Source organism: Helianthus annuus, chromosome 7 (assembly GCF_002127325.2).
Source record: "Helianthus annuus cultivar XRQ/B chromosome 7, HanXRQr2.0-SUNRISE, whole genome shotgun sequence".
In the NCBI taxonomy this organism is placed as follows: domain Eukaryota; kingdom Viridiplantae; phylum Streptophyta; class Magnoliopsida; order Asterales; family Asteraceae; genus Helianthus; species Helianthus annuus.
This window is the reverse complement of record NC_035439.2, coordinates 74,318,503-74,333,703: the sequence shown is the minus strand read 5'-3', so window position 1 is coordinate 74,333,703 and position 15,201 is coordinate 74,318,503. Positions and strand designations below refer to the sequence as shown.

Genomic DNA, 15,201 nt, shown 5'->3' with positions numbered 1-15,201 from the left:
GAAAGGCCACTCCTAAAGCTCAAAAGGGTGAGGGATCTTCTTCACAACCAAAGAAGAAGCAAAAGAAAGTTGCGAAAACGTCTTTGATTGATGAACCTGAAGAAGATGAACAGGTGGTAGCTGCGGAAGAAGATCCATTTAATGTTGATGAACATATGTTGTTTGATACTGATGTCTTAGAGACAGGGCCAACAGTGGTTGCTGAAGTTGATCAAGTTGTTAATGTCGAAGCAAAGAAAGGGAAAGAAAAGGATATTGATGATATTGAGGGTGATGATGTTGACAAGAGTACAATGAGTTCCTCGAGTTCTTCAGATGAAGAAGTAGTAGATGAAACAGAACGTTTACGAAGAATTCATGAAGCAACTGAGCAAGAGAAGTAATTGAGGAAGAGAAAGAGACAGGAAAAGGACGATGATGATGCTTATGTTCCTTCTCCAGAACATGTCTCCGAGTCACAATCTCCTCCAGGTGGTAAAAAGAGAGGTGGAGCACGAAAGAAAGTCGTATCTCCAAAGATTCGTAAAGTCACACCGAAGATTAAAATGCCGAAGATTGTCCTAAAGAAGAAACAAACCAAAGAAACCAGGAAACCACAAACACCACCTCATGAACCAACTCCACACCAATCACCAATCCAATCACCACCAAGACAACCTACACCACCATAACAATCTTCACCACCAAAACAACCAACACCACCTCGACAACCTTCACCTATACATCTTTTACCATTACATTTTTCACCATCACCACAACAAATCCTTCTTACATCGTAAGAAATCTTTCAAACACCACCTCCTACACAACATATAGGTCAAACTACACCTGGTTCTTCGGGATAGAGAGGCTTTCCAACTGTTCCTTCAAATTTGGGAGTGAGTCTTGAAGATGTAGGAGACTTTGATTTTGCCAATACTGCACAAGTCAAGGATGTAGAAAAGAAAGTTGATGAAGTAATTGCTGAGAACAAGAAATTAGCAGATCGTGAACGAATTGTTAAGATCCGAGGCTCTCATGATTGTGCTCGTTTGTATGAATTAAACATTCAGAATATATGAAATGATGTAAAGTGCAGCGGAAATGAATACAAACTTTATAAACACAAACATAGAAGAGAATAGTATGTTTAAACACTTGTTTCACCTTGAGTCGAATGATTACAATGAAAATCAAAAGGTTACAATGCAAGCTTACAGACTAAAACTCCCCCTCAGCCTGATACTTCAGAGTTGGTTGCACAAGATGAAAGGATTGAATTGAGGAGAAGAACTCACTCAAAACGAATCAAATATAACAGTACAGAGTACTCTTATATTTATAGGCAAACCAAACTACTGATGTACTTCAGCTGACGTCACCATGATAGTGACTTCTAACAGCCTAACAAACTATAGACACTTATTTATACAAAACTACTGATGTCTAACAACTGATTGATAATACAATACAAAACAAGTTTAACACTGTTCACGTTCCACTGTTGTAGCCTAAGCACTGATTACTTGACCATCAGTGCTTTCTTCAAAAGGTGATCAGTCTTTGAATGAGCAGTGCTTGGATCTTCAGCAGTATTTAAGAGACAGCAGTAGATAGAGCTCAGTGTTTGCCTTCTAGCAGTCTTTAGTTGTTCCATCAGTGTTTGGTTCATCAGTTGTTCTTCTGAGCAGTGTTTAGAGTGTATCAGCAGATAGATAACCACTGTCAAGGGGAGAGCTTAGTGTACACTTCTGCTTATTGTGAATCCACTGTTGTGACCAGGTTTTGGCTTTACATTATCTGTTCCTCTGGTAGGGTTCAATCCCAACAATCTCCCCCTGGAACAGATTTTCATCCTCTTTTTCAAATAGACACCTTGCTTAGGCAAATTTTCATCCTCTTTTTCAAATTTTTGTTTAAAGTAATAGCTCAGAAATCTTGGAAAAAGAAGAAATGATTTGCTGTCAACATTCTTTACCATGTCATTGATGATCTCCTGGGAATAGTTGTAATCTTTATTATTTAAAATAGCATATCCCAGGCATTGAATCTTCAATGGTATTTCATTAAACGCTGTTGTTTTATTAGAAACACAACTTAAAAGTGTGTGGAATAAAAATCTGGGTGCAGATGGAAAATAACCTTTTTGTAAGGTATCTACCATTGATTGTTCTGCATACCCTCTTTTCAGAAAATCAGCTTTTAACTCGGTTTTATCAAAAGAAGTTTTACCTTTCAGATCATCGAGTTTGAAGACCTCTGAGATTGATTGTGGGGTGATTCGAAATGCTTTACCCTGTATCGAAGAGTTAATGGCTACTACTTTCTTGTCTTGTTTTTCAAGATTTGCATTTCTCCAAAACTCATTCTGGGTTTGCAAGTATATGGGAGCATCTACTGTCAACAAAGTTTTGTACTTTGATGCAGATATTGTATCAATGATGGAGTCGAAGGTGTGATTATCGGTAGGTTTTGTGAGGAGACCCACGTAGTTATGAGGTGATTTGTATGGGAGTTCAAAGATTTCTTCGGTCGTTTGAGCGACCTCTTTTGAAGATGATGGTGATTTTGGTTTAGATTTTGATTTTGATTTTGACTTCGTCATTTTGATGAAGAAGAATCGGAGAATGTTTTGAGAAGAAGGGTTGGAAACTGCTTTGAGAAGAGAATATTTGGAATTCAATTCGACAGTAAAACCCTGTTTGGGTATAATCAGGGTTTTATTTAGGGAAAAGGTGAATGCTGATGTGGCAGCGGTTATAATGATCTGACGGTTAAAAACTGACCACGTGCCAACCCCTGATGGAATGATAAATAATGGAGGACAGTTGTTTTGACAACCACTGATGGATCAGGCATCAGTAGTTACAACGGTAATGAAATGAAGCAGTGGGTGTATCAGTGGATGGAACAATGATTTTAAACATCAGTGTTTTTGAAAAGCAGAGGTTGACTATCAGCAGTGGACAGACTTTAGAGAGCAGATGTTGAGACACAACAGCATTTTAGGTACAACAGTGGTAGAAAATGGAATAAAGACTTTTATTGCAACAACTGATAGTGTAGCAGTGTTTTAACCTTTGACAAATAATGTTAGCATCTGCTTGTTCAGATGTAGAATTTGATTTTGTCTTATCCAACATCTGTTGAGCACCAGAGATGCTATTTTTAACAAAATACATTTTAGATGTACATTATCAAGATTAAATTGTCAGCAATTGTCTACAGAAATTTTGTTCAAGGTTTTGCCAAATGTCCATTATTCCAGACAGTGGTTTAGCATCCCAGATGATGAAAACATTTCTACTAGAGCTGCTCATTTTGTGTCTAATTACTTGAACTAGAACATGAGTATCTTAGTAGTTCGAAATTAATTTGCAATCAATTTATGATCTGTGATAATCAAACTTGAGCTTAACATGACCTTGATATATGTGCCATTTCCTTTTGACCAGAATTAGGATAGTAATTTTACACAAAAACAAGTAAATTACATCCTGACCAGAGATGAACTTTTACTATCAAAAAAAATTAGTAAAAGTACAGAATATATTATAAAAAGTAATATATATCTGGTTTTATTAAGAAGAAAAAAAAACACCTTAGAAAAATTAAAGGAAGTTTTGAAAATCAACAAAAGGATCTGACAGCTTTACAAATGTGTTCATGATCATATCATTCTCAAGTTATTTTGACCATTGTTTGGGGTCATTTTCTTGTCAATTGATTGTAGATTCTTCTTTTAAGGACAATCACTGGAGATGCCGTAGTTACCTGAACAATTCCTGGATTGATGAAAGCACTCAGTTGCATGATGACCACTGTTTACCCAATTTTGACCTCAAAAGTGTTTTGTGCTTATACTCTTTTCCTTTTGGATTCAAAGGTTTTTGAGATAACCACACTTTGAGATTTGTTTATTTTTCCCTTTTTGCCCTTCCCATTCACAAGTATAGAAATACTCACTGAGAGGAAACTTAATCCGGAATCATTTTGAAGTAATGTTTTGAGAAATCTGGCCACATTTGTCCATGTTTTATTACCAGATCTCACATCACATATGATTAGGACAGTTTTGACACCTTATTTTCTTAATGTGTTTTAACAAAGTTGTTTTGGTCCTTTTGAGGATTCTCAACCTGCCTTTGAACACATAACAATTTTGACTAAAGTTTTAATTCCCTCTTTCTTTGTTAGCAGAACACTAGTGTTTAGATGAACATAAGTTTAGCTGAACAGAGGTGCATACTTTAGTGTAAAATGTAGAAACATCACAAATTTCGTAACAACAGTTGAAATCAATTTTGAAAATATCAAACAATCCCATAATTTAACAGATATTTTTCAGATCTGAAAACTATGAGTGACTTGTGCATGATATCACTTGTTGCGTGAAATTTGTGTGTCATATGACATCTTGGTTGTTTTACAGAGTTTCTGAATAATCATTTTGATCATGATTCACTTGTTACTCTGTTTTTCAACTGAATACAACCAACCTCAGTATCAATGAATTGTGAGCTGAACTGTTATGTAAAATTGATTGTTAGATCGAATTTGACTGTCCAAGCTCTGATACCAATTGTTAAGATCTGAGGCTCTCATGATTGTGCTCGTTTGTATGAATTAAACATTCAGAATATATGAAATGATGTAAAGTGCAGCGGAAATGAATACAAACTTTATAAACACAAACATAGAAGAGAATAGTATGTTTAAACACTTGTTTCACCTTGAGTCGAATGATTACAATGAAAATCAAAAGGTTACAATGCAAGCTTACAGACTAAAACTCCCCCTCAGACTGATACTTCAGAGTTGGTTGCACAAGATGAAAGGATTGAATTGAGGAGAAGAACTCACTCAAAACGAATCAAATATAACAGTACAGAGTACTGTTATATTTATAGGCAAACTAAACTACTGATGTACTTAGCTGACGTCACCATGATAGTGACTTCTAACAGCCTAACAAACTATAGACACTAATCTATACAAAACCACTGATGTCTAACAACTGATTGATAATACAATACAAAACAAGTTTAACACTGTTCACGTTCCACTGTTGTAGCCTAAGCACTGATTACTTGACCATCAGTGCTTTCTTCAAAAGGTGATTAGTCTTTGAATGAGCAGTGCTTGGATCTTCAGCAGTATTTAAGAGACAGCGGTAGATAGAGCTCAGTGTTTGCCTTCTAGCAGTCTTTAGTTGTTCCATCAGTGTTTGGTTCATCAGTTGTTCTTCTGAGCAGTGTTTAGAGTGTATCAGCAGATAGATAACCACTGTCAAGGGGAGAGCTTAGTGTACACTTCTGCTTATTGTGAATCCACTATTGTGACCAGGTTTTGGCTTTACATTATATGTTCCTCTGGTAGGGTTCAATCCCAACACGAATACTTGAGATGCGTGTGAAGAGATTGGAAAATGATAACAAAGAGTTGGTGAAAAAGATTGATTCTGATCAGTCAGAGATAGATATCTTGAAGGTGAGAGTTGCTGAGCTTGAGGAAGAAAAAGCTCGACGAGATGAACAAAATGAATACTTTAAGTTGAAGAACAAAGAGCTTGAAGCAGCTAAGGCATTCAGATATCATGAATTCTATATGCTGAATAAAGTAGTTGAAAGTATGCTCGGAACGTCTGTGGAACAAAAGTTTGAAGAATTGCAAGTTGAAGAGCTCAGGGCAGAACGTCAAGTTAAAATTGATGAACAGATGAAAGACAAAGGCAAAGGCGTTGGAAGTAGTTCTGCAGTGACTGAGAGATCGATTGTTCCTTCTATGGTTGTTGAAAATCCTGAACCTATCTCTGCTATCTCTGGTTTGTTTGAGGATTATACACCTCTTGAAGAGTTAATGGGTGACAGTGATGACGAAGATGATGAAGAGGAGGATGAAGAGGAAGATGATAAAGATGAGAAAGTCTATTCTGCGAGCAGTCATGGTTCTAACAACGATGACGACGATGCTCAGGGTGGTACAAGGTTGAAAGTTACTGAGGCTTCTACTGAAAAGAATGTTGATGATTTGATGAATGAGTCAGTGAACGAAGAATCAGGGGGAGCTGATAGACAGGGGGAGTCAGGTGATGCACAGAATGTTCAACATGCTGAGAAGTTGATTCTGAGGTTGGATACTTATCGTGAAGAAGGAGAACATTTCCATACTTACACGTTGGAAGCAATTAAGGAAATGACTCGCATGGTGAATCCTGACTTTAAGTTCGATTTTGAAGAAGAAATGAATGCCGAGTTTGAAGAAGAGTTGAATGCCTTCGATATCAATCAACAGCTTGCATATGAGTATAGATATGTTGAAGAGGCTGATATGTATGATAGAGTTGAAGTTGAAGACTGGACGGATGATGAAAATCGTGATGAGTTGCGAAGAAAAGTTGCTGAAATTTTGAAAGATGTGAACTTTGACGGCACTCCAAAAGATATGGCAACAGAAGAAAGGAAAAAGTGGTTCAAAGAAAGTCACGAGAGGAAGTTCAAACGGCCGTTAAAGTATTATCAACGTGATCGAAGCGTATCTCTCGGTGACATCATTAGCTGGGGTTTTCTGCCTCAAGTTAATGCGTATGCAATCAGAAGAGAATGTGGCGTGCAATATTTTGAAAAGTTACATGATATTATGTCACTTCCATGGTGGGATGTGGATGAGTTGTCAAAGGTTAGAACCTTGGGATATCCTGTCAGGAAGAACAATGTTTCTATATGGGGTTTGATAAAGTTCGAGGCTTTGAGAGACTTCAAACACTGGAAACCACATTATCCGAAGAGAGTTACAAGAAGAGATCCAGTGACGGGAGTTGAAGAGACGATTCTTAATGTGAAAAAAGCCGAGAATGATGAAAACTATACCAGTGCCATCAATGGAGCAAGAGTTTTACAAAGGTTTCATGGGCTGGGTTTATAGTTGTATTACAACTGAAGCAGTGATTACTTATCGAGCAGGAAGCGAATTGCGAGAAATTCATATCTATGACCCGATGTGGTTAGTGAACTGCTCTGCAAAGGATATCGAATGTTTATTCATCAACAAGATTCATTATCATCCAGAAGACAGAGAGCAGGCCATGCAATTTCAACGTGTAGCTACTCTTTGTTTTCAGAAGAGTATTAATTCTAAGAGTAAATGGAAGTCATCATGGTGGTCGCTCGATGAGAAGATGAAGAGAAAAGTTGCTCGTGAACGTCAAAACTTGAAGAGAACAGAGGTAAATGGATGAACATTCAAGCTGAAGAGGATAAGAAGAGAAAGAAAGAGATCGACATGGTAAGGAATGCGCTAAGGAGGAAGCCTAAGCAGCATGAAGAAAAGTTCAAGTCTTTATGAAGACCCGAAGACCAAGACTGAAGACTGCGGCTGTATCCATGGGGGAGTTTGTTGGTGCATGAATGTCTAAAGCCTGCGTCTTAGTCTTAGTTGATCAATGGATAGGGTCTAGATGTGTTAATTATGAATGTATAGGGGGTTAATGTGTAAATTTGGGTTTGTAATGTTCAGATTTCGCTTATAGTGACATTGTGCCATATGAGCGAAATCCCAACAAGATGATTTCGCTCATAGTGACATGGTCATATAAGCGAAACCCTGTACCCTATATATAGTGTAGTTGTTTTCTCATTTTGCACGTTCATGTCTAAAGTGTAGCCGACCTGCTGCTCGTGTATTTTGTGAAAGATTAATGAGAAAACTATTTTAAAGTGATATACTTCTGTTTCTACTCAATTTCTGCTTTGATTCATGCCGATTTGTATTTCCGCTGCATTTTCGGTAGTATCTAGCTCTGATTGACTCACACGACTGTCAATAACGGTCCTACAGTTTTTATATCAACAGATTTTCCTTCTACATCAAAATCAGGTTTGTTTCCTGTTGCCATAGGAGTTCTTGAAGATGAACAGTTTTCAAGTGAGTACTTTTTCAAAATAGTTCTAACATATTTTGATTGATAAAAAATATGTCATCACTTTGTTGTTTTACTTGTAGTCCAAGGAAAAAGCTTAACTCACTCATCACGCTTATTTCAAAATGGCTGGTCATTAAATTCTCAATCTTTTTACAAAATTTATCATTTGTTGATCCAAATATAATGTCATCAACATAGATTTGGACCAACAAAGTGTCCCCTTTGTGTGATGTCAGAAATAGTGTAGTGTCAATTGTTGTCACACCCCAACCGATGGCGGAAACATCAGGATGCAAGCACTAAGCGTTCAGATTGCTCATGAGATTCCATAACACTATTTGTTTCAATAGAAATTAGATCAAATTCATCATGACATAGTCTAAAAGCAAACATGACCAACACAAGTACCGAATACAGACCAAAACAGATATTGTTCACATTGTTCAAAAGATTCTAAGTTAACTAGGTGACGTTTCTAAGCATCTCCTAGCTGAATTCCATGCACTTCCCAGCATCCTATCAGCCTGCAACATGTATTAAAACATCAATACAAAAGTATTGGCGAGTATACAAGTTTGATATTAGAATAATAGATTAAAAACAACTCATATCCATAGTGTAATCAATAAAAATAGTTTCAGCCATGCTAATGTCGCAATCCATGCAGTGATAGCCCAAGTGTCCTGATACTTTTGTGTTTACCCAAGACTCAAGGTAAACTAGAATCCTCCTAACAATACCCCTCGAGAATAGTGGGAGAGGTGCATCTCCTATAGCGCTACTATTATTAAGGCAGAACTACACATTCTGGATTAAACGTCACATAGCATAAAGAGTCAAGAATCGAGAATTATAAGTTTCCCATAGGATAGAGTATAAGTTTCCAAAGAATCAAGTTTAAGTTTCATAGAATACATGTTACACCCCCAAAAGTTTAGAGTGAAAGGGGTTCGAGTATACTCACAGTGATTGCTTAACAGTACAACTGCTATTGGATCAAAGGGAGCTATTTTAGGATTAGTGATGTGCACAAAATGCAACATATAAATTACATCAATTGTGGCATAAAACTAACCCTTTTTTAGTACTAATATTGGAAAAAGTGTGCTTTTGTCTTCCTTTTATATTTTCAGGATTAAATGAGCTCAAATAAACAAAAGAAGCAAAAAGGAAGCTAAATCTAACATAAATACAAGAAAAGGAGCAAACATGGCATGCCCGACCTCCCGACAGCATCTTCCCAAGCAAAACAAGAAGACAGAAGACTGAACACGCCCCGTGCTCAATGAGCACGGGGGCGTGCCCAAGTGTCAGCAGAAAAGACAAAGTGGTAGAAGCTTCCATTGCCCACCACGGGGCCGTGCTCAGCGGACACGGGGCCATGGTCAACTATAAGATTCGCGAAATCCTGGCAAATCTTGATAGTACAAAGATGCTTCTGCACACGGGGTCATGCTCAGCGGACACGGGGGCGTGGTCAACTAATGCAGACAAACTGCATTTAATGAAGAAAGAGAGGACGATGGACATGGGGCCGTGCCCAATGGACACGGGGCCATGCCCGAGCTTCTGTTCAGCCTATAAATAGGAGTGCTTGGAGCTCTTGCAACTCATCCCTTGGCACACCACCTCTCTCACACTTCACCCACCACCCACCACCATCACAACACCATCATCCACCACCATCATCCATTGTCCATCATAGAGTGTGTGAGTCGTCTCGGGATACAAGATTGATCGTAAGAGTTCTTGACAATCAAAGGCCATGTTTGCCTAAGTCTCTTACATCACTTGGTGAAGACAAGTGTTTAGTGTAATACTTTTTATTTTTAATCTTTTGCACTTTTTATTTGGTTTTGTATTAATGACTTTAATAACTAGTTTCTTATGTTGAAGGTGATTTTTCCTTATCGTTTGTCCGTGGTGTCTTGGCATTATTTTACTGTCTATATAAAATAAAAGATTTTCACTATTCATATCTCCACAGTCTATATGGAGGTATGTTGGCTACCTAGTCGGGGGTTAAGGGAACGGTTTGGTGAAAGTCTTTCCATTGTTCAGTGTATAGATCCTGCAAAGGACCTGGGTCAAATTTAGTAGGATCTCCTTCAATACCTACCGATATTGGATGGCAGGGGTCCAAACTCTTCGATCCTCTCATAAGTTAAACTACTATTAAAACTTTAACCCGGCTACTTAGGACTGTATCCTTGCTGACTCAGACTACTTAGCCGAGGGTAACGTCGCCTTCAAAAGAGGGGCCTACCACATTATGCATTAATAACTTAATTAATTATCTTTCAATAATCTGACCCTTTAGGATTGTATCCTTGCTGACTCAAACTACTGGGTTGAGGGTAACGTCGCCTTCAAAAGAGGGGCCTACTACAATAACTAAGATAATCTCTTAAACTAGTGCAAAAGTGCGAAAATAATCAAAGGTTACACTACACACGAGTCGGATCCAAGTGATTCATCTTGTCTATCTGTTTTTACATTTATTTTATTTTTCAGCATTTTAGTTAGTTTCATTTTTCTAGTTTAAAAACCTTTTTCTAACTTTTTGATTTGATTAGACGTTGAGGATAAACCGGTACTAAAAGCTCTTGTGTCCTTGGACGACCTCGGTATCTTACCAACACTATACTACGTCCACAATGGGTGCACTTGCCATATGTGTGTTTAGTGTTAGTGAATATCGTGTTTATAAATCTAAAACTTGGCTAAAAAGTGTAAAAAGGGCTTAAAATATACACCTAAATTATATTACACCTAACGCACATCAAGTTTTTGGCGCCGTTGTCAGGGACACACGGATTTTAAAAAGTTAGGAATCAGCGGCCTAAATCATTTTTTTAATTTTTAATTTTATTTTTTTGGATCTTCTTAAAATTTTCAGCTTCTGTAGAACTCAGAACGGGCCGTGCCCGCTGAACATGCCCCGTGCCCAATCATTGGAATTGGCCATCCTGTTTTAAGTCAGACAATACGCTGAACACGGGGCCGTGCCCACTCAACACGCCCCCGTGCCCAAGATTCAGTTACTGAAAACAAAACCGTAAGATCCCGACGGTTGGTAATTTCTGACACAAACATGAGTGATAATGATATTTTTTACTTTCGGCACTCTTATGGTACGTGGTGTCAAATATGTGGCGGCCGTCATAAAGAATTAGAATCTATTTTCTAAATTATAAGCCCCATTATATAGACCCATCGTTTTCTTGTAGCCTTAAGAGGGGCGAAAGTAAAAATAATCCTTATCTCTCCCTCGAATGCGCCCAACCAAACATTCTAGGAGAAATGCTCCTCGATGAACTATTTCAACTAGAAGATCTAGTTCTTAATTGGTTAAAAGAACTTAAGATGGATTTCCTTAATTCATCTCAAGACAATGACCAAGAAGAATTGTTGGGGTCGCATTCCAATAAAAACAACCTCGTTGTTCCCGATAATACCTTCCACTCTAGCAAGGATTGATCGATAGTCGTCCCTGTGCCAATTGTGCTGTGAAGGACTCTCCATCGACTTCGTTCGGTGCATACTGATGTGCACAAAATGCAACATTTACATTACATCAATTGTGGCTTAAAACTAACCCTTTTTTAGTACTAATGTTGGAAAAAGTATGCTTTTGTCTTCCTTTTGTGTTTTCAGGATTAAATGAGCTCAAAATAACAAAAGAAGCAAAAGGACAGCAAAATCTAACAAAAATACAAGAAAAAGAACAAAAGTGATATGCCCACCCCTCAACAGAATCTCCCCAAGCAAAACAGAGAAGCCAGAGGACTGAACACGCCCCGTGCTCAGCGAGCACGGGGCCGTGCCCAAGAAGCAGCAGAAAAGACAAACCTATAGAAGCTTCTATTGCCCACCACGAGGCCGTGCCCAGCGGACACGGGGGCGTGGTCAGGTTGCTGCAGGCGAATTTATTGTAATTGTGAATTACAATTAATGAAGAGAGAGAGTGTCAGATGGACACGGGGCCATGCCCAGCGGGCACGGGGCCGTGCCCAGGCTTCTGTTCAGCCTATAAATAGGAGTGCTTGGAGCCATTTCAACTCATCCCTTGGCACACCACCTCTCTCGCACTTCACCCACCACCCACCACCACCATAACACCATCATCCATTGTCCATCATAGAGTGTGTGAGTCGTCTCGGGATCCAAGATTGATCGTAAGAGTTCTTGACAATCAAAGGCCATGTTTGCCTAAGTCTCTTACATCACTTGGTGAAGACAAGTGTTTAGTGTAATACTTTTTATTTTTAATCTTTTACACTTTTTAATTGGTTTTGTATTAATGACTTTAATTACTAGTTTCTTATGTTGAAGGTGATTCTTCCTTATCGTTTTTCCGTGGTGTCTTGGCATTATTTTACTGTCTATATAAAATAAAAGATTTTCACCATTCATATCACCACGGTCTATATGGAGGTATGTTGGCTACCTGGTCGGGGGTTAAGGGAATGGTTTGGTAAGAGTCTTGCCATTGTTCAGTGTATAGATCCTGCAAAGGACCTGGGTCAAATTTAGTAGGACCTCCTTCAATACCCAAAGGTATTGGATGGCGGGGGTCCAAACTCTTTGATCCCCTCATAAGTTAAACTACTATTAAAACTTTAACCCGGCTACTTAGGACTGTATCCCTGCTGACTCAGACTACTTAGCCGAGGGTAACGTCGCCTTCAAAAGAGAGGCCTACCACATTATGCATTAATAACTTAATTAATTATCTTTCAATAATCCGACTCCTTAGGATTGTATCCTTGCTGACTCAAACTAATGGGTTGAGGGTAACGTCACCTTCAAAAAAGGGCCTACTACAATAACTAAGATAATCTCTTAAACAAGTGCAAAAGTGCGAAAATAATCAAAGGTTACACTAACACACGAGTCGGATCCAAGTGATTCATCTTGTCTATCTATTTTTATTTTTATTTTATTTTCAGCATTTTAGTTAGTTTTATTTTCTTAGTTTAAAATCTTTTTCTAACATTTTGATTTGATTAGACGTTGAGGATAAACCGGTACTAAAAGCTCTTGTGTCCTTGGACGACCTCGGTATCTTACCAACACTATACTACATCCATGATGGGTGCACTTGCCCATATGTGTGTTTAGTGTTAGTAAATATCGTGTTTTATAAATTTAAAACTTGGCTAAAAGTGTAAAAAGGGCTTAAAATATACACCTAAAATATAACACACTTCACGCACATCAAGTTTTTGGCACCGTTGCACGGGACACAAGGATTTTAAGGAAGTTAGGAATCAACGGCCTAATCGCTTTTTCTATTTTCTTTTTATTTTTTTAGATTTTCTTAATTATTCAGCTTCTGCAGAACTCAGCACGGGCCGTGCTTGCTGAACACGCCCCCGTACCCAATCATTGGAACTGGCAATCTTGTTTTAAGTCAGACGGTAAGCTGAACACGGGGCCGTGCCCACTCAACACGCCCCCGTGCCTAAGATTCAGTTACTGAAAACAAAACCGTAAGATCCCGACGGTTGGTAATTTCTGACACAAAAATGAGTGATAATGATTTTTTTTACTTTCGGCACTCTTATGGTACGTGGTGTCAATTATGTGGAGGCAAACATAAAGAATTAGAATGTTATTTTCTAAATTATAAGCCCCACTATATAGACTCACCATCTCCCTATAACCTTAAGAGGGGCAAAAGTAAAAATAATCACTATCTCTCCCTCGAATGCACCCAACCAGATATTCTTGGAGAAATGCTCATTGACGAGTTATTTCAATTAGAAAATCTAGTTCTAAATTGGTTAGAAGAGCTTAGGAAGGATTTCATTAATCCATCCCAAGACAATGACCATGAAGAAGTGTTGGGATCGCATTCCAGCAACCTCGTTGCTCCCAAAAATACCTTCAATTCTAGCGAAGACTTGGACGATAGTCGTCCCTGTGCCGATTGTGCCGTGAAGGACTCTCCATCGACTTCGTTCGGTGCATACATAGACCTGAGCGATTCGACATATACCTTCTTTAATGAGAGCCCGGAAAAGGGTTGGACTTGTCCACCTACAAATAGCATAGGAATCACCCTCACCGACAACCTCTTGCGTTCTCGTCTTAGTCTAGAGCAATTAAGGTATCTTAGGCACTTTGGGGTTGTTCCATCTAGTAAGGAACCACCCGATCCGGATTAGTTCCTTGAAAATAAGAAACTCTACAAGACAGCTTCCAGACACGGGGCCGTGTCCAGGTCAACACGCCCCCGTGTCCACCCAAAGATTCTCCTCTGATTTTATCAGAATACGGACAAAAATGTGTCAGGATTTTGTCTGCACACGGGGTCGTGTCCAGCCGACACGGGGCCGTGTCCAGCGTGTTGTCGTTTTCTATAAATGCAGCATGATTCCTGCTCATTTGGACCACTTCAAAAGACAGAGATTCCTGAGATCTTCACTCATACTATCCTAGGTATCTTCTAAAAGAAGGTTCTCAAGAACCATCTTGTCCTTTCCACTTTTGTCCATTTCCTTCTTCTTCAATTTTCAATTAACACCCCCATTAGAGTTGTAAACTTCATGATTTCAACCTTTAATGTGGTATTTGTAAAGTTCCTATTCAAGGGATCTTGTCTAAAATAAGTTATGCAAACTTTGTTTAAATTATTGTGCTTAAAGTTAACCTATGAACCAGGAAAATAATTTAAAACTTCAAGATCCCTTGGTTTAGAAACTTACAGACACCTAGACACGGGGCTGTGTCCATTGAACACGGGGTCGTGTCCGAGGGACTGTTTTGCGAAAGTTGAGCTCTTTTCGGTTTTTCTTCCCAGAATGGCGAGCAGAACAAGCGGAACGTCTTCCTCACACGCAAGGAGCATCCGACAAGGGAGGAGATCATCAACGGCGGAAGATTCTCTTGTAAACTATGTTTACGCCCTAAGAGAAGCTATTGATGAAATGACAGGGGTCGAAGAAGCATTGGTCGACCGTCTTAACCATCTAACGGTGGGACTGGAAGGGTGTCTCTGGGAGGTCAACCTCTTGCACCAGAGGTTGAACATCCTCGCGTCTCCTCCTTTGGTACCTATAATAACCCAAAGGGCATGGAACGTGGTGCCTGAAGTCATCATACCAGCCGAGTGATGTGCTATGCATCCGGGACCCCCTCGAGACGTATTGCAAGGAGTCCCGGTTAGCGTCTCCCATCCTCCGCAAGATGTTGAGGAAAACGAGGCCGTCTTCTTTCTCCCAAGAGAAATAGAAGAATGGCTTTAACAACATCTAGGACGATAACCCTCGGCCAAGTGTCCTATTACATTACCG

The 15,201-nt window shown here is 39.0% G+C and overlaps 1 protein-coding gene across 1 annotated transcript; it reads left to right on the top strand.

Moving 5' to 3' along the window:
- The first annotated feature begins 5,385 nt into the window (after positions 1 to 5,385).
- Positions 5,386 to 6,903, top strand: LOC110880444. The gene has a single exon (XM_022128966.1). It carries the CDS (start codon positions 5,386 to 5,388, stop codon positions 6,901 to 6,903), a length of 1,518 nt encoding a protein of 505 aa, XP_021984658.1.
- Positions 6,904 to 15,201: the final 8,298 nt, after the last annotated feature.